General features: G+C 38.1%; 2 protein-coding genes across 32 annotated transcripts in view; one reads left to right on the top strand and one right to left on the bottom strand.

Annotated features, from left to right (window-relative positions):
• The window catches only part of SHQ1 (SHQ1, H/ACA ribonucleoprotein assembly factor), a 67390-nt gene extending 50652 nt beyond the window's left edge, over positions 1-16738 (bottom strand). For 25 of the 28 annotated variants that reach the window (XR_003255035.1, XR_003255037.1, XR_003255031.1 and 22 more), the window contains exons 1-8: positions 16641-16738; positions 16258-16352; positions 14743-14925; positions 13697-13761; positions 12715-12837; positions 11239-11390; positions 8295-8407; positions 6024-6151 (exon numbers count right to left, since the gene is read on the bottom strand). Coding sequence is in view for 13 of the 28 variants with exons in the window: in XM_026074981.1 (XP_025930766.1) it covers positions 6024-6151; positions 8295-8407; positions 11239-11390; positions 12715-12837; positions 13697-13761; positions 14743-14885 (724 nt within the window). In the remaining 15 variants the exon portion in view is untranslated. Of the gene's footprint in view, positions 1-6023; positions 6152-8294; positions 8408-11238; positions 11391-12714; positions 12838-13696; positions 13762-14118; positions 14170-14256; positions 14329-14586; positions 14693-14742; positions 14926-16257; positions 16353-16640 lie in introns of those variants that run through there. The other 3 variants (XM_026074985.1, XM_026074984.1, XM_026074983.1) reach the window with 3 other exon arrangements.
• Positions 16739-16866: 128 nt separating this feature from the next.
• GXYLT2 (glucoside xylosyltransferase 2) overlaps positions 16867-20279 on the top strand; it is a 26956-nt gene continuing 23543 nt past the window's right edge. For 2 of the 4 annotated variants that reach the window (XM_026074898.1, XM_026074901.1), the window contains exons 1-2: positions 16867-17010; positions 18167-18220. The gene's annotated coding sequence lies outside the window, so the exon portion shown is untranslated. The other 2 variants (XM_026074899.1, XM_026074900.1) reach the window with 2 other exon arrangements.

Here is a 20279-nt window from a genome sequence, read left to right as displayed (position 1 = left end):
TCTGTATCTTATTGTTGTCACCTTTTAAAGTYAGTGATACTTTACAATAGGGACTTATTTATATTTTAAGAATTTTGCATGAATAAACAGTAATTCTTTCTCACATGGAAAAATACTTGCTCTGCCACAGGACAGTGCCACTGAGGTACACATACTGTAAGGGCCAGGAAGACTCAGTAAAACAGATACAACTTCAGAAATCTGATGAAGAAGAAAAGTGATTCATCTTAAACCTGCAAAACTACCAGTAATGGTATATATTTGAGCATTCAGAGTTCTACTAAAAGGTGGATCTTTAAAAAGAAATTCTTATTCTAAAAAGAGATCAGAGAGCCCTGTAAACAAAATAAATTATCCCTGGATCATATTAATGTTATATTAAATACATATGTCAGCCTGAACCTTTGAAGATTATTGCATTGCCCAAAATGGAGTTTCTACTATTGTGCAATTTGAAATAGAATAAAAACGAATTTTTAAGTTAAGYTGAGTTAAGTTGAATGTGACCATTACAAAATATAAAACCTGTCATCTGGAATCTCCAGAAGCAAAACTAATGTAAACTTCAGCTGCAGAAGAGAAGCTTTTCCAAGAGTTTTATTCCCTCATGGGAAAGGCTGTGTAATTAGTTAAGCTTTACAGAGTATTATTTGACTTGCATTAGACATTGTAAGAGAGAACAAGATCTGGCCCCGTCAGCTTTAGAAAAAGTGTCCACTCCTGAAATGATATTTTGCTGCAAACACGATGGTGAAACCCGCTCTGTAGTATTTCTTCTGGTACCCTCAGCCATACTGCAGCAAAGACAATTATCTTAGTTGCCTGATGGTCAAAAAGCCGGGGGGGCGGGGGGGGGGGGGATGTGACAAGATAATGATTGTAATGCCCAGTAAAATAAAGACACTTAGTACAATAAAAAGAGGAAATTAAAGACAGACAAAAAACACACACCATGCACAAAAGCTGTAGAGAAAGAAAGGGTTAATTAAGAATAGATTYGAGGAGAGGACAGAAGAGAACTGAAGACATTAAATGCCAATGAAAATAGCTGATCCAAAACCACAAAAAATCTGGTAATGAGACATTTAAAAAAATAAATAAAAATAAAAAAGGTAAAACAAGAGAGAAAAATCACCAAGGATGAAAATAAGAGCAGTAATCAACCAAAGTCCTCAGTTGATTTTTAACACCATGCAAAAAAAAAAAGTGATCTGTATTTCTAATTACTCCTTGCAGCCAAAGACATTATAAAGAGAAAAGTAATCAGGCATTTGGCTCCAAGAAAACAATTAAGATGAAAAACAGACATCAGTATAAATCAGCAAGAGGAAGAAACAAAAATTTTTTTTGATTCAAGTGTTTTTGAATATGAAAGTTTTTAATAAACGTGCTAAATTTTAATGTCATTTTCCCCCTAAATTCACTTTTTCATGTGGTAACTTGAGACATCGGTCCCAGCATGACATTAGGGATTCCACAAACACAGCTTAGGTGGGAACTGTCCTAATAGCAGCAGCAACAACAAAATACACGGACTAYAGAAACACCAGGTGGCAAATTCTGGTGTCACTACCCCAATACCACGGTAGGCTGTATTGTCACCTCCTTTCAATTTTAATATTATCACTCCTACTTTCATATCACTTATTCAACAGTCTTATCTGCAATGAACATTCCCTCAAAATATACACCATCCCATGTCTGAGAGCAGCAGGCTTCTCCAGTTCAAGATGCAGTGTCTCTGGTGACATGATTTCTATCACGTCTGCATTTCCACATTCTTGGGTAAAGGCTTGAGACTGCATATGTTTAATCAAGAATGTAACTTTTCTTCATGGAAGCCAAATATTTGTGCAAGCTGACCAGGGTAGTAAGCCTATCATGAGTTGTACCTTGTCAAAATCCCTGAAGATTGGGAAATGGGGAGGAAAGATGAAGGAAACTACCCTTTTTGTTATTTTAGAAGTTTTCTTTACACACACCTGACACATGACTTTGAAACTCAGAAAGACTAAGCAGTCTGAGTATTCCTCATTTTATGCCTCGCTTCTTCCATAGGCAATAAAAAGAACCTGAGTGAAGATCTCAGGCCCTCCTCCTTTATGCCCTTAAACAGGTCCAGAAGTTAAGAGGACACTTGAATCTGATTATTAAAAAAAAAAAAGTTTGATTTCACACCTACCTGCAGGGGATACATGCATGCACAGGCTGAAAGAATCACCATACATCACTTCATAACATCTCTTAAAATATATTGCAATACATACAAAGTTTGTGCCCCTTCATCTTCTGTGTTCTAGTATCCTTTGGCTTTTTATAGCTTAAGCAGTAGCATTCTCATGCTTCTTACTACAAGCACAATCTAACACCAATGACCATCTCTCTACTGGTTTAGGGATATAGCACGCCTTGGCTTAGTGCAGTCAGATTTCTAACTAGTTCCAGTGGAAGTGATGCAAAARTTTCCCAACTAGTAAAGAAGGTCCTTCATTTAGCACAGTCTTCATTTTATGTGACTATAAGCCATTTTCACTTATTAAGTGGACAAAATAGAATATGAACTACTGCAGACCAATGCATTCAGCTCATAAGAAGTCCTGAATTTGTAACTCAGACTAGCTGGACTATCCCATTGGCAGGGAAAAAAGCATAAAAGCAATACAAAACACAGGGAATTCATCCAATTGATCATCAGATTCCAGATCCAATAGCCCAGACCTACCTCCTGCCCTTTTCTATTTTCACTCATAAGAGACCTTCAAGTGGAACCTGTACTCCCTCTCATGGTGGTTTCTTTTACCACAACTAACTCAGGTTTAGGAATCTCCACTGGTTTCAGATCCTCATTCAGTTGTTTGTCATCACTAGCTGCTGTTTCCATTCAAACAACAGTAACTATGTTATCAAAGGTAAGGACTTTTTAAGTTAAGGAAAAAAAGAGGGGGCAAGGGTTGCTGTCATTACATAACCCAAACACCAGATGGTACCTTACTTAAATTTACTGAAGTTCCCCAAACCATATAAGCCTCTTTACTCAGCCACATGAAGGTAAATGGACTAAGGTTTTTTGAACATCCATATTAAAAAAAAACAACAAAAAAACCACCACACACACTGTTAAAACAAATGGTTTAGAGAAACCTTTTATGTAGTCCCAATTTCTGCATAACTTATCAGCAGGACTGCCAGACTTTTGAGTAGTTTGCCTATTGTTACTGCCCATAAAGTACAGTAACATGTACACATTCTTCTTCAGGACCTTAATTTGGATTTAAAATATTTTTAATCAATAAAATCATCCAGCTGCTCTTCATTTTCATTATATTCCTTAACACAGGTAAACATCAATATTTCATTGACTAAGAAGTGAAAGGATAATGAACAAAAGAACCCCTCATTATTCAGTTTCCAAGCCTCTTGTACCTTTGCCCAATGCTTTTTAAATCAAATGCTTGCAATGGATACAATTAACAATTTCTGGCTTCAAAGGCTGAAAAGAGATCAGATTATATTCACAGTGAAATATACAGCATTTACCCAAATTCTATTGTTCTACCCCTGTATCACATATGAAAGTGCAGGTATTATATTTGTTGAAGAATCTCTGCTGAAGGGATTATCATTATCTACTTTAGTAACACTGGATTTTCATACTACATAGGAAATGAGCAAAAGACAATAAAAGAATATGCATAATAGCTTGTACACAGTGATTGCAGAAAGGACTACAAAAAGTAATTTCAATTACCTGTTAACAATACTGTTACAGGTTCACTTGCTAATCTTGAAATCATCCTTTTTAGTTTCTAAAAGGACACATGAAGATTTTCCCTTAGAAAAAAAAGTCTCTAGAATCCATAAAAATAGCATTAGAATAGAGGCATACCTCGGAGATATTGCGGGTTCAGTTCCAGACCACTGCAATAAAGCAAATATCGCAATAAAGCGAGTTACACAAWTTTTTTTTGGTTTCCCAGTGCACATAAAAGTTATGTTTACACTATACTATCAAGTAGTCTATCAAGTGTGCAATAGCATTATGCCTAAAAAACCCCAATGTACATACCTTAATCAAAAAATACTTTATTGCTAAAAAATGCTAACCATCATCTGACCCTTCAGCAAGTTGTAATCTTTTTGCTGATGGAAGGTCTTGCCTCCATGTTGATGGCTGCTGACCGATCAGGGYGGTGCTTGCTGAAGGCTGGGGAGGCTGTGGCAATTTCTTAAAATAAGACACCAGTGAAGCCTGCCGCATCCATTGACTCTTCCTTTCACAAAGGATTTCTCTGTAGCATGCAATACTGTTTGATAGCATTTTACCCACAACAGAGATTCTTTCAGAAGTGGAGTCATTCCTCTCAAACCCTGCCGCTGCTTAATCAACTAAGTTTATGTCATATTCTAAACCCTTTGTTGTCATTTCAACAATGTTCACAGCATCTTCACCAGAAGTAGATTCCGTCTCAAGAAACCACTTTCTTTGCTCCTCCATAAGAAGCAACTCCTCATCCATTTAAGTTTTATCGTAAGATCGCAGCAATTCAGTCACATCTTCAGGCTCAACTTCTAGTTCTAGTTCTCTTGCTGTCAGTTCTAGGTCTCTTGCTGTCAGCCTGCCCATTGAAGCTTTGAAGCCAGGCATTGACTTCTCCTCTCTAGCTTCTCACTGGAGAAGCACTTTGAATTTCCTTCAAGAGCTTTCCCTTTGCATTCACAACTTGGCTAACTGTTTGGCACAAGAGGCCTCACTTTTGGTCTGTCTCGGCTTCAACATGCCTTCCTCACCAAGCTTCATCATTTCTAGCTTTTGATTTAAAGTGAGAGACGTCCGACTCTTCCTTTCTCTTGAGCACGTAGAGGCCATTGTAAGGTTATTAGCTGGCCTAATTTCAATATTGTTGTGTCTCAGGGAATAGGGAGGCCCGAGGAGAGGGACAGACAYGGGGGAGCGGCTGGTCGGTGGAGCAGTCAGAACACACACAAGTTCACCGTCCTACATGGGCGCAGTTCGTGGCACCCCAAAACAATTACAATAGTAACAAAGATCACTGATCACCATAACAGATATAATAATAATAAAAGTTTGAAATATTGCAAGAATTACCAAAACATGACACAGAGACACAAAGTGAGCACATGCTGTTGGAAAAATGGCGCCGACAGACTTGCTCAATGCAGGGTTGCCACAAACCTTCAGTTTGTAAAAAATGCAATATCTGTGAAGCGCAAAAAAGCAAAGTGCAATAAAACAAGATACGCCTTTAATAAATGCCATGAACATCTGTGGTACTGTATAAATAAAATAGAACATATCCTACAGAAGACATGCACATCTCACAGAAATACAGGCTGATGCTAGTTCAGTCTTCCCCAACTGATCCTTGGTAGACTTGCTGCAAAGCATCTGCACCATATTTGTAAGTAAACAAAAATTGTTTTGACAACTTTTCCCCTGAAAATACAGCCAGGAAAGGGAGAACAATAACTTACAAGTCTGAAAAGAGATAAACACCACCAACACACAAAGGACCCACTTTCTCGCTATTAAAATAACTATACAAAGATAGTTTTGATTTGATTTCAAATGCCACGACTTACTGACACTGGCAGCTCCTATGAAATCTTAAAAACTACAGCATACCCTTAATAAGGAATTTTCTCTGCATAGACAGCTGAAATTCTAGTTGGCCTTTAGGAAGGGTTAACTCTGAAATATGTTATGGAGACAAAAGAGATCACATTCGAGCCTACATAAACTAACAGATAAATGCTTAAGGTGAAATGACCACTTTATCATATACTGTGAGTTCCAGACATCAACGCTCTCAAAGATTTCAGTACGTAACTGTCCYTCAAAGAAAAAGCAAGGCAGAATGCAGAATACTTCTCACCTCTATGAAGAACAGTAGTTTTAAGACTGAAAATTGTAGGCTAAAACCACACTTTTTTTTTCTTTAAGAACAATAACCTAGTACATAACATGAAACCACAACAATTAATTGTCACAGATACGTTCTTACCAAAAGTTTGCCTGTCATGTTCCTGATGGCTTTCYTCCTGCAAGGCCATCTTTTTTTTATGGGCATCAACCCACCACGGTTTGTATTTCAAAACATGCTGAATAGCTTCATCTTCAAAAAAATCAGCCCTGGAAAAAGAGAGTCATGTGTTGTGCRTAAAAATATACCCACATGTGCTATAAACTGAAATAAACAGAAGGAATACACCTAATTTGGTTCTAGGCTATTTCCCATTTGTTAGAAATACAATTCCAAAGAACAAGAACAAACCTGAGCAGTATCYGCTCTTTGACTTAAAAACAGAAAATATTCATTTTTAAAGCATAAACAACAATATTCTTTTATCTTACAGTTCCCCCTCCCATACTTCTTCAACCTTTCCAAGGCTGCCCAGAAGCTTAGGAAGTTGATGAGTTTGTAGCATGACTTGTTTTGGATCCATCTAAAGGAAAAACATTTCAAAGAGGACTTCTCAGCATATCGCTCTGGCAGCAAACTTCACTTCATTGGGAAGTTCTGTTTTCAAAGCAAGCATACTTTGGAGAGGAGATGTATGCAGCTGGAGAGCAAAGATCTGAGAGTAGGGCTGGGAACTGACTTTTGGGTAAACAAAGGTATGCAGTAGCAAGGTGGAAAAAGAAGAGCTGTACATGAATTCTGTAAAAGAGGTACCACCATCTCAGCACAAAGCCACTGTGGTAGAAACTCAATATAGTAAGTCTGGAAGGATTTATACTAAAGGATTCAAGTTCTAAGCCTCCTCTTATCTTCATTTTTTTCCTTCAAGCCAAACAATAGAATGAAAAATGAGAACTGTACGCAGGAACAAATGCAGGAAATATTTCTTAATAATTTCTTAGTCATTGTACAAAACCTGCCTAGTTCACTGAACGCAGACCGTAATTTGCTGTACTCTCACATTAACAGTTTCTCCAAYGCCTCCAGTGTCTTTTTAAAAAGTAACTTAAAAATATTAGCCAGTCTGCATTTTCCTTAAAATGAACAGAATATTTCTGCTCGCCACTGTTCCTCCAGAACTATCCTTCGCATCAGGGTGCACAGGAAAACTATAATTTTAGTTGAAGACAAGAGGCTGGTATCATTTGTTCTGAGGCCTCTGAAACATATTCATTAAACTAAAAGGTTCTAGTTCATCTTCAAGGCTAGAAGATATGGTCTCTAAGATGGAAAMTTAGAATTATTGTAATTTACGTCACATTACCAGTTAGGAACTATTAAAACTGAGATAGTAAATGTACTTCCAAATGACACTGCAGCTCGAGAAAACACGTCTTTTGTTTCTACTTGCTACAGAATGACACACAACTGCCTCTGAAACACCTGACTCAGGAAGAAGAAAAAAAAAGGGGGGGTTGCAAATATACCTTCTGAAATGCCTCAAATGGGTTAAGCCTACGTATTTCAGAACAAATAGAGCAATTCCTGTGGCTGTGCTTCAAAATATCTAAAGACAAGAAAAAAAGCCACCAAAATCCCTCTTCCTCCTCAAAACACACCACAAATATTAGTTATCCCCACTGGGGATTATACCCATTTCCCAGTAAATCAGTATTGCAGGAAGTACTGTGTTAGTAGTTCTGACAATTTTAACTTAGTGTATTTTTCTAGAAGTTTCTGCGCTTCCCTCGACGTGAAATATTCCAGTTTGGAGAGACTGTCCTTGAAGGGCACAAAGAATCATTTCCACCTTCATTACATAGGAAGAAGCACAAAGAAACACAAAGTTTTGTTTGAGAATTTTTCTCATTCTGTTGAAAAACAGGTTTTATTTGATACAGGCAAAGCCTGAAATGGTTTAAACAAAAGTTACATGATTTCAAATCTCTAAGGAAAAATAGCAGGATCTACTTAAAAGGGAACATCTACTTCCTTATAGACCAGGATGGATCACAAGGAGAAAACAAAGCTATGACATCTGCGACTCAAAATGCTGGCAGAGTTTGGCTACCCTGATGCTGAAGAGGTCAACTATGAAACAACATTCTGCAACAGTTCACAGCAGCCACACTTGAGTAAAGACTGACTTCTGTGTTTAGTCAACTGCAAAACAGATACACAATGTCTTGTGTTACTGTCACTCTTCTGAATAACCTCTAATGCCTACTGCAAGACGACGAAGAGCCAGACAGACAAAAAGTAAAGCCAGTATTTCCAAAAGCGACCTTAAAACCACCACCTATCAAACGAAAAAGTGAATTTATTTCAACTGAGGTACTTTCACTTGATCAGGCGAAATAAATCAGTACTTACAGGTAATGATCAGGATCAAACTTGGCAGCCTCAGCTGCCAGGCGTTTCCTCCTACGTTCATCTACAGGCACTCGGTCTGGATCCTTAATGTCAATAACATCACTGAGTTCATCCTGAAAATGTAACAAAAATTAGATGACCAAGCCAAAGATACAATGTACAAGAATTCTTTAGTAAAAGTTTATGAGGGATGTCTACCGGCATCAGAGTGAAGTGCTAATGCACTTTTCAACCTCCCTAATTAAAAGGTAATATACTACATGTCATACTATGCCTTCACTTTTAAACACAAGTGCAAAAAATAATAATGATAATGGTCAGCACTGTTTAAAACAGATGAGTTCTAACTAGAATTTTGCATCTCTTTTGATATGCATTATTGAAAACTAGGCACAGTCTTAAAACATCTGCATACACTTTCAATTCAGATTCCCTGTGCAAATAGGATATCCAAATTCCATGGAGTTTCAATTATTATGAATTTTAAGATAGTGGTTGTGTAACTCTTGAGACTATTCCTGCATTTTCAAGTGGCCACACATTAATTAATGGACAATTTCAGGACCCTTTTAGACATTATTAGCTAGAAGTACATTAATGCTAATGGAAAATGTACTTCTTCAGAAGTTTCATGGTAATAAACCAATAAATATATTCAGAGAATGTAAATACTTTCTCCATAAATAGTGATCCTTCTGTTCCAAAACCTTAAGATACTACAATTCCCGCAATAAGTTAGAGTTACATGATAAATATGTTTTAAATTGCTACTACTTCTACTGCCTGGTGTGAGAACTTAAGCAGAATATTAAGAAAACAATAAATTACCATCTAGTATCTTAATAAAAGTTCTGTATTCTACCAATATTATTATGCAGCTGAGCATGCTACAGGTTGTAGATTTACTCCAATCTATTCATGAATTAGAGAAACTGACTGTACAAAAGTGAAATGACTGCAGTTTAAAGCTCCTATCCTACAAATTAATCTACAAAAGGAAATTTCAGTGCATCAGCATAGCCCTAGTAAATTCATCATAAATCAAGTGCACAGAGACCTTGAAGAATCCCAATCTCAGTCAGTAAACTTCATTTAGATATCATATTTCAATTTCTTTTATTCAACACAATGAATAATTCAGCATTGTCCTCTCCATGCAATATTTTATAAGAGTCCAACCCTATGAAGAGCTTTAATCTCTAATAAATCAATTATGGCAAAGACATACTATAAACACATCAGCAGATAATAATGAATAAACCAGACTGCTACTGTTTAACAAACTGCACTATGTATGCATAGGCAATTTGTCATTCAGTATTTTTCAAAATCATTTTCTAAACTGTGAATATAAATTCAGGGTTTTTTTTTTTTTTTTTAAATCAAGCAAAACATTTGTATTAATGGGGAAAAAAAATCAGAACTATCAGCAAACAATCTATGCTCATTTTACTCTCAGTCTCTAATAACAATTACCCATTCTCTCTTCTAAAACTCCTGAAGTATTTATCTCAAGTCACTTCAAGACAGGTGTCCCATATCCCAGATAACACAGACTGACCAAGAAAATAAGCCTGCATTCCCAGCCAGCATTCCCAGCCAGCAGATCAACTTCTTTTTGAAACAGGGCAAGTTTATCACAGAATTACACTGCTCAAAGTGTTCAAGCAAAGTTCTCTGAAAGGTTCAGGCTCTGATAAGCAGAAAGTTTTAAAAGAACAGTACAGTCGAAGAATATTTTGAACAAAATACATACTTAAATCCATGACAGATTATAGTCCTAATTTTAGGGGCAATAGAGAACACGAAGTTAGGTTCAGACTCCAGGGACATTTATTTACATTCCATGACCATTTTCCTACAGAATCTGCCAGCTACAGTTATGAAGTGCTACTCCTGGAGAGAGGAGGAGACAAAAACAGGACTTCATTGCTGAAGGTCTTTAAGGATGGTAAAGCAGAGCCCATTTTCAAATATCTTAGTCTCCCGAACATCTATTAACCGGTGAAATTAGAATTTTAGCTGCTAATGACCTTATTTTACATCTGAAGATCTGAATCAGCTTTAGCAAGTGAGAAAGAGTCAAGCACACTTAGAGATCCTCAAACACACAAGGTGGAACAAGAAGACCGAACACTACAAAAGTTACTGCCTTCTGAAGAAACAAAGGCTAAAACTAAAAGTACAAAGAAAAAATGACTACAAATTTCACAATGGAAAATATTTTAATGCAACAACCATAACAAAGCCTATAGATTAGCCAGCTTTATTTTGTATTAGGTAAAATTTTTTGGTTTTGTTTTGTTTGGAATCATCTCTTTCATTTTTAAATATGTTTTAAAATTCATTGCATCTGAAATATACTTTATGTTGGCACTGAATACGTTTGAAGTCAGAATAGAAGACAATACCAAATAAAAGCAGGAGTGTTAGTGTTACAGTCTAAAGACTGTTTGCAACTTGCCAGAACTATTCACCTGGCACATAACCTACTTCATACAGGCCTTTTTCCACACAGTGCCTTTAAAGGCTAGCTGAACTGTGCTGGCAGTAGCAGCCCAGTTTCAGGTGTTGTGTCCCCCTTTTTTTTTTTTGTTTTTTGTTTGTTTGTTTTTTGTTTTGTTTTTTGTTTTTTGTTTTAAGCCAGGGACCCTTCAGCCCTTTCCTCTACCACTGGATCCTACTGCAGAAACGGAGCAGGCTATTGCCTCAGCTACCACAGTTAACTCACTCTTGACCATCCCTATTTCTGCAGAAACATGGGTTTGTCTTTGCTATTACATGAAGAGCAGAATATACTCAGTCATGTAATAGGATAACAAGGAAGAGCTGTGATTAAATGACCCTCTCTTGACTATGGAACAAACCAGGAAGCCTATCCAACCAGAAAGGCTGTAAACCTTAAAGTTATCTGCAACTTTTAAGAGGCAGGAGAGTCACCCACCTGCAGTCGCTGGAACACCGCTGAGCGCAAATTCCCAAATCCATAGCAGTACTGTTGTTGTAGAGTGCTTTCTGCAGTTTCTTTGTAAGGGGTCTGCTCAATTTCCCAGTCAAATTCTTCTTCCTCCTCCTCAGACAACTGAGCAGAGGCAGCTGTATATATCGCATGGTCAGAGAAAGAAAATTATTACAAGCTTACACCACCCAAAACACATATGATTTAATAACAAGACAAACACTGATAATACAGTAAGCTTTTTATTTACTACATCTCTTAATAAATCTTATATGACAGTGTCAACTATAATTTCCAGAAAACAGAAGAACAGAAAAAAAGAGGCATCAAATGCACGTGAACATCACATCTCCAAATCCCCCTTTATCTTATCCAGTTGACATTAGTGAGAATTTCTCAATCTATTAAACTGACTAGTTTGAATGAAAATGAGGTATAACAAACCTGATTCATATATAACATGACAAAGACTAGGAAAAACATTTTTTTCTTTTTTGATGCAACATATATATTCCCAACTATGGATGTTCACAATCTGTCAGATTTTACTGCATCTCTGCTGACTCCATCTCCAAATGACATTTTTCTCAAAAATATAACTCTTATCATTAGTAATGTGCAAAAGTATTACTTTCTTTCACACAAGCTCCATGTTTTCCACTTCTGTTGTAACATGGAAGGATAGTATATGGCTGTATCACAGTGTACACTAGATCACTGGATTAGACTGATTCTTACAATCATAAAGTAGTTTCCAAAATTAAAAAAATAAAAATAAAATTCACTGATTAAAGCGTTTCATACAGGCAGGTGCTTACATCAGTAACCCATAGGTCCTGCTCCAAATTCTCCAACTTTTCAAAATGGAAACCAGGAAAACTTATACTCAGTTACTCAAAGGCTGAAATAGTGGTTCCACTGATTTCAGCATGAACAGAAATTTATTTTAAGATAACTCTGACAAGATCAAAGTAACATTATCAATAATTTAAAGCAGATATTCACATAACTAATCACATATTCACAGACAAGAAGGTTTGACATGGCGCCATTAAGCAGGTCATCCACTGGAACCTGTGGAGTTTTTGGGGGGTTTTTTTAAGCTTCTACTATTTGAGCTGAAAGACTAGTTGTACTGACTTGTAGGAAGTAGAAGACTCAAATGTGTGTTTATTATACAGCCACTAGAGGGGCTACAGATCTACAGAGGTTTAGCATGTGTTAAACATACATTTTGGAAAAGTGTACATGTAACTAAGCTATAAATATGAGAAGTACATCACCTACAAGTTCTCTTTGATACTTATCCATACTTCCAGATTCATTCACTTTCCTTGTACCTTGGACTAGACAGTAATAGAAATAGTTTGTCTTCCTACATATATCACTATGTAAATCTACTTGTATAGCTATTTTACTACACATATGTATCACTAAAATAAATAAGATTTTTTGTCGTACCTATCTCTTCCACTAAAGGTTTTGCTGCTCTTAACTTCTTTGGTGCCAAAAGAGATGTCAGCATATCCAGTCCCTCAAAATACTGGCCAGGAATCTCCTTGGGTAACTGAATTGTAAAAGTTCCTTAAAGAAAAGTCAGTAGATAGTTATCCATCTTACACTGAAATATCCATGATAAATTAAAAAGAACATTTTTCTTCTCATGAAAAAGGCTCACAGAAATTGGGATACACGCAGAGTCTATTTTATTATGCATCAATCTCTGAGCACATTTTTATACTTCCTTTACCAATTTCACAAAAATCAAAGACTAGCAATACAGCATGAAAAAGGATATTTAACCAGTTGTGGTCTCTTGACTTACATTGTATAAAATAAACCAACAGAAGACAAGCTTTATTTTGATTTGAATCCTTCCCCCGACCAGGTAATCAAAATAAGATCATAGGAAGCTACATTCAACATGTTGATTCGTGTTGTAAGTCAAGTACGTAATAAAGGCTTTGGAAGCAGAAAACTATAGGTTTTATTGCAGTATTTATTTTCTTTCTGAATATATTTATTCCAGAAATGCCTTCCACCTTATGGTGTGGAAAAAGGTTCAAGTCTTCACTCTTAAGACTTAATCAAGAGATTGCCTCAGGATTACTTAATTTCTGCTCAGCACTACTCAACTTCTTTGCAGATTTACTAGACTAATGATCTTGGTAAAATGACATATTTAACCCCTACAGGGCTTGAGGGGGACTTGTATATAAACTTCTTCATTAGGACAGTTATGGACATGTCTCTTGCCCTTAATCAGCTGAAATAAGTATAACACATCCTGAACAAGAGTTTTATATCACATAAAATAGAAGAAGCTTTAGTAAAGTATAAAATACTGTATATAAATTAAAAGTTCTGTGCAATTAAGCATAAGTTATTGAAGAGCTAGTACTGTATTTTCAGGGACAAATACACTACTAATATTAACTGATACCTTTGTCTGTATTATAAGATGCTTTTTCTCTACCATCTTCCACAATCCTTCCAGGAAGAGTCAATCTGCAGGCAAAAAAACAAGATGTCTGATTGAATGCCTGACTAATTCTTCAACTTGGCCCATAAAATTGTAAGGCACACTCCAAAAGCAGTATAAAGGATTTAACTACATGACTCCTATTGATATTAACGGAAGTTACACTCCTAAATCCTTGCATACTACTTTGAAAACTTACTCCCTAAGTACTAGTACAGGAGATCAGCATCTGAGAGAGGTAATTTGTGACTCCTGTTTTCCCAGCTCGGATGAGGTCACAGCCACCACAGAGATGATGTCCTTAGTACTATGTGCAACACTCAGAAGACTTTGTAGTTTATAGATTCTGAGCTAAACTACAGCGATAGGATACAAAAACTCACCCAATTCACTGCATTCTACTAATCTACTAAAATCTTGCTTGTAGTTTACTACTGTATATAGTCAACATGAGGAGAAGAATGCCCAAGAATTCAGGAAACACAGAAAATAAAAAAGGTTAGGAGCTCATCAGCTCATACATGCCAAAGGTTCTCTTAACACTTCCATGCTTAGGTTGTCTCTTGTTCCTTTTCTATAAGGTAATGGGAAACTTGCAATCTAGAGAAAAGACAGAACAAATCTCACTTCCTACTGCCTACAGCCACTTTTCTCCCCTTATGTTATTAGGTGTGCACCAAAACACATGCTTCACCAAGTATATCCTATCTGGCTCTCAATGGCAAAAAGACACTTATTCTATACAAATTACATACATCCAAAGAATTGCCTTGCCGTTCTACATCTGGAAATCTATAGTAAAGTAAGTTTAGAAAAGCATTTAAATGAATTCATTTTAAGTGATTTAAAACCTTGAAACAAAGAGGCCAGATCCACAAGACAAGCCAAATCACTGTGGGAGCTACAGATGGAGCATGCTCTGAGGGCCCCAAAAGTAAAGTTCATTCTCTGTTGATTTTTATTTATTTTTTGAAGTTCAAAGCTTTATACATCCTTCCACTACTTGCCTGAGAAAGTAAGGTTTAGCATAAAATTTAAAATCTTCCCCTTCAAAATATACATCAAACTCTGAAGCTCTGGCATAAGGTATTTTGATTATTATTGTAAGAAAATCCGGATCCTGGCTCAGCTCAAAAGCTGGAGTTATCATGATGAATCGAGCAGGAGAAGCAACCACTGACTGCACAGCCCTATCAAAACAGCAAAAGAAAAAGTTATTGTAGTTTCCATTTTATGACAGTAAATAGTGTATTCTTCAAAATTCTGTAAGAAGAACATTTCAGATTTTCACAGAATTATCTTCTACATACTCAAGAATAAAACACTCATGACAGCAGCAACAAAAACCCCCCTATGCTCTCATCAAGAATAGCAAGGTACTATCTCTCTACAACTTAATTATTGCTTCTTAATGAAAGGAGATAATATAAATGAATGCAAACATTTGGAGTACTGGAAAGCACCTACTATTGTCAGCATACCAAGCACATTAATTCAGTCTTAAAACCTGTGGGCTTTTTTTTTTTTTTTAACCTGTTGATTACAATTTCCCAGGCAGCAGATGTTAGATTTGTGAGTTTGTTACTGAAGTGACAATAAACCACTATTAGAAGACACTGAAAGAGAAAAATATTTTCACAAAGTTGAAGTCGTACTTTATTATCTATAAACACGCTTCCCAGAGCACAAACAACAGATTCAGTACACCCCAAAGAGCCAATGTGAGCATACACAGTAAGCGTACTACTCGTCATGTCTGTTTTAATGTGTAAGCCTCTGGGTTCGTTACATGCACAGTAAGTCAAAGATGTCTCTTTGCACTGGACTCATGACACAAGAGCTCTCTTAAAAGTTTACACAGAAGCAGCTTACACATTCAGGGCTTCCAGATGTCCACTGTGAACATACTTTCTGTTTTGATGAGGCTGTAGTGGTTTCAGAAGCCTTGAACAAGCATCTTAGAAACCTCACATTCCTCCTGACAATTTTGGGGAGGCAAATGATTCAATCAAAGAAAACCTAAACAATATAGTAGCTGTAAGTGGACTAAGGAGTGTCTGGGATCTCCTTCACTGAGTGTTTTTAAGGAGAGTTTAGGTCAACATCCAGAATCATAAATATGTGCATTTGCCTGTATGCATATGTATCAGGAAAGAAGGAATTTATATAGCACCAGCCTCCCATACACAACTTGTCTGACTCTTTCAGAGCTTCAAAATGCAAGAGGCATTTCTTCAGTTTTAATTTAGAACCAGTTTTAGTTTTCATAATTTTTTTCCAGCTACCTGTATAAGACAAAAATCTTTTTAATAAAACATTTAAAAGAACAGAATTATTATTGGGCAGAGAACTACTACTACGCTGACTTTTCCAAGTTGTCTTTACTAAAGAGATCCACATTCTTACAACTTCAAATACACAGCAGTGAGCATTAACAGGGCTAAATCAACAAATGACCCGTTCCAGCACAGCACGGCCAACCTACCTCACTTGGGGGGGCTGAGAGGAGTGAAATTCCTTACCTCACTGCACCACTTTATCCCAATTCAACATTTTCATCCTCTCCAGGCGGAGCAACAGCTGGGCGCTCACCCCGTTGTAACTGCCGAGAAAACACCTGGGAAGCAGCACACGTTTCYGGGGACTTCCTTAGCGATTCACAAGGCCGCACGCCGCTTATCCACCCCCACGCGAGCGGGCACCGGGCACCGCCACCGCGCACCCCGCAGCGTGCTCCAGCCTCGCGCCGCGCGAAGGGGCTCCGCTATCACCGCCCCTCTCCTCGCGGTCGGTTAAACCAGGATTTGGCCGCAAAGGCAGGTTTTTTTCCCCCCAGGCTGGTGGGGGGTTTTTTTCCACACGTAGCGGCAGGGACACGCAACCGACGGGCTCTGGCCGTACCCACCTGCTTAGTGAGGGCTCCGCGCCGGCCGCTGCGCCACTCACCGCGCTGCCAACGGCCGCCCCCGCGCGCGCATGGCGGTACGCAGCACCCCGCGCATGCGCGGCCAGGCGGCGGCGGCGGGGGGCGGGAAGGCCGCTTCGCCCCGCCCCGCCCCGCCCCGCCCCGCCCCGCCCCTGAGGCGGTGCCGTGACAAGCGATGCCGCCCCCGGGGCGGGTCCGGCCTCGACCGAGGCCTTAAGTTTCGGGAAGTTTTGACGCGTTCCCGGAGAAGTTGAGCATTAATCAGCTTTGGAGCSTTGTTGGTATAACCTGTGGTAAACGTGTCGGGCAGGAAGCTAAATTATGAACCAGGAGGGACCATCCTCGCCAGGTAACTTCAAATCTGTGAAGGACAAGGGAAAGATTCCTCAGGGAGCTTGTTCTTGTCTGACACCTCCCAAAGCACTGCCTCAGAGGTTTTATTTTTTTTCAGAGCCTAAGAATTTCTAGCCTTTTTTGTCTGGTAATACTTGCCGCATAAAAGAAATGTTTATGTGCTAATTTTGGTGGAGAAGAAACATCAGCCATTTTGCTTTGTCAGCCCGGAAGGATGGTCTGAGGGAGGAAAGCTGTATTGCTTTCCTCTGTAAAAAGTACACTGAATTTTTAGCTCTAGGAAGAAAAAGTTTTATCTAGAAATGTAGAAAGACCGTTTTAAGTCTTTTGATGCATCTTACTGACAAAGTCAGTTTGGCTGCTGTGTGTTTAACAGAGCGCTGAAAAGTGACAATCCATCATCTACCGCATTTTGGGCTAGTAATTAGTAAAACTTGCTGTCCATTTGAAAAATCACAAAGCTTTGCAGTTCACAAGCACAATTGACTCTACATGGCTAATAATTACAAGTAAATCTGGTGTAATCCCATGGTTAAGGTACCTAAATGTACATCCTAGAAATATAGTTGGCACGTACATGAAAATGTAATCAAATACCAAGCATGCGTTTAGTTTAACAAGTAAAAGAGGAACAAAACTGGTAGTCTACCCAGGAAATAAGTGGAAATAAGGTAAGTGTATGTTTCTATCTATGTGAAATACATTATGAAATTCAATACAATAAAAACCAATTTCCATTATCTAAACTACCAGTGCTATAATTCTGATAAAATACTAAGCCCTAAAAATAGTTATGTAATTGTCAGACTTAAAATTTGCAAAATTTCAGTGTACATCAGCAATGTAAATGATAATTGAGGGATTTTCCTGAGATGGAAATAAAAGATATCACTGCACATTCTTGACTAAAATTCATCCTGTTCTCCCCTTTAACTTTGAGAACAAATACAGAACAAATATTTTAACTTCTTTTGTCCAAGTGTCCTGAAGCATTCCTCCAAATCAAACACACTTTCATCTGAGTTCACTTTCCAAGCCATAGATTTAATTTTCAAGGATTTTATAGTCTTTAACAATTCCATTTACAGAAGTATTATGACTGTAATACCACGATATTTTCATAGCTTTATTTTTGCTCTTTCCTTTTGCAGTCATGATTATCCAAAGGTATTGAAGCTTCTCCTGATTTTATTTCTCCAGAGGAGGTAAGGATCCTGAATCACAAAGACGTTCTGTATTACTTTTTCAGATAATGAATATAACATAATGTATTAAATAGGTTTCTAGACGCAGACTGGTGGTCTTTATAGCCTCAGGATCTAATCTGAAACAGTCTTTGCAAGAATAGAACCTTAACAGTCAGGGATGTAAATATATAATGTATTTCCTAGTGTTACATGCTGTGGTGTTACCTGATAGCATGTCAGACTTGCTTTGAAGTGCTGTATGTAGAATTTGCGAGTGAGAGATCAAATTATAGTTTAGCTTCTTAGTGGCCCAAGGACACAAACTGTAATATTAGTAACCGTAACACAGAGGCCCCTGTGAACCTCTCTGAGAGCCCAACCTGCTACTGCTGAGCAAGAGAATTGTTAGATCCACAGACCATGGAGTTGTGCAGAGGCAAGCACGTAAGGCATTGCATGTAAGGTATGGCACGTACTTGTGGCAAATGTTTTGTTTTGTGCTGAAACTACTTTTTTTGAACAGCTTCCTAGGGATATTGTTGTAGTCCGTTGTATGTTAAAACAGCCCTTGGTGTTGTTCAACCTGACTACCACAGAAGTAGCATATGGGCAACTCTGTTTGCTAGTCTGAGTTTTTAGCTCAGTAGAATCTTGAATTTTTGAAATTTGTAACTCACTAGACAGTGTGTGCTACATTTTCCTTTCTGTCCCCTATCTGTAGAGGGCGTATTTCTGTTACAACCCTGTTGAATGGAGCCTGGCTCTTTTAAGACACAGTTAAAAGTCACGGTTACAGTCTTATCTTGTAGTATAGGCCTGTTTTGCCTCTGGATATATATGGTATTTCAGGGGGTTGCTACTGATATTCATTTTTTTAGTAAGAATTAGTTTGGTGGGGTTTTCTTGTGGTATATACATTTTCGGAAAAGAGTGTATCTTTATGCATTGTGGTTTTTCTATAGTTTCTCATTTAATATTGCTATTTTCTCTTAGTATGAAGTAACTGATATTTTTACATCTGCTCAGAATCTGAGTCAGATGAAATTCTAAAACACTGAATGTTCATTGCATTCTTTCCATTGCTACTGAGGTAAAATACATTTTGGGATACCATTAGTCAAGGCTTGATGTGACAGCAATGTAAAATGACCAGGCTGCACAGCTTCACTGTCAAGCAATTGCCATTTACATTTGGAAGAACCATCTCTTGGAAGATTTGTCCTGAAAGTAAACCTGTCTTTRCAGAGTAAAGCTGTGTAGCAGAAGAGCTGAATGCATGGCAATTCACCCTTCTGCATAAGATACACCATTTACAATATGCTGCTCCCTTATCTTGGTAGCGTTCTGATCTACGGGAAGTTCAAAAGACTCAGGCCTCCCAGCCTGTATAGTGATGTGTCTGGAACGTAATCCTTTCCCTCAAGTAGCATCGTGACTTCAGTGGAGTTATTCACATTACAATTGTAGCAGTGAGCCATTTATTTTAAAACTACTAGATCAAATAGCTTTATGGAGAGCACATCTAGTTTTCATGAGAGCCACGTGGGGCATCAGCCTTGTCATCCTGCTCCGGTGGAGTCCAGTAGATTGTGGTCATTTTACTGCACAGTATTCCCTGGGGATGAAACCAACCATGTGGAGTTGTCATTTGTTTGGAGAACTAACACCATGAAGGATGTGCAAGGCCCTGGTTTCCCCATTGTCCCCATTCCAGAGGTTGCTCTCTCCGTTCTTTGTGTAGCTCCAGCTCCTTGGGGCAGTGTAAATACTTGTATTTCTGTCATACTGTACATTCAAAGCTGGTAAACCAGTTTACAAACCCAGATAGGAATTATTTCTGTGAAATTGACAGTATTCCCATCGCCCCCGGTGTTGCACAGACTAACTTGGTCAGTCACAGGAAGACAAGTCCAAAGCCCCTCCGAAAGTAAGCGAACGCTTCTGTTCCCTCGCTGCTTCCAAGTATTGCAGTTCCACTCAGTACAGCGTGCCCGTGTAGCTGGTGGGGCCAGAGCAGCGTGCGCGCCGTGGTGTCCCGCGAGCGCGGCGGGGAGCCGCAGGCGCTGCGGCGGCTACT

The sequence above is a fragment of the Apteryx rowi genome, unplaced genomic scaffold (genome assembly GCF_003343035.1).
Source record: "Apteryx rowi isolate R43461 unplaced genomic scaffold, aptRow1 scaffold_4, whole genome shotgun sequence".
Lineage (NCBI taxonomy): Eukaryota > Metazoa > Chordata > Aves > Apterygiformes > Apterygidae > Apteryx > Apteryx rowi.
The sequence above is the reverse complement of the archived record's forward strand: the minus strand, read 5'-3'. Positions and strand labels throughout refer to the sequence as shown.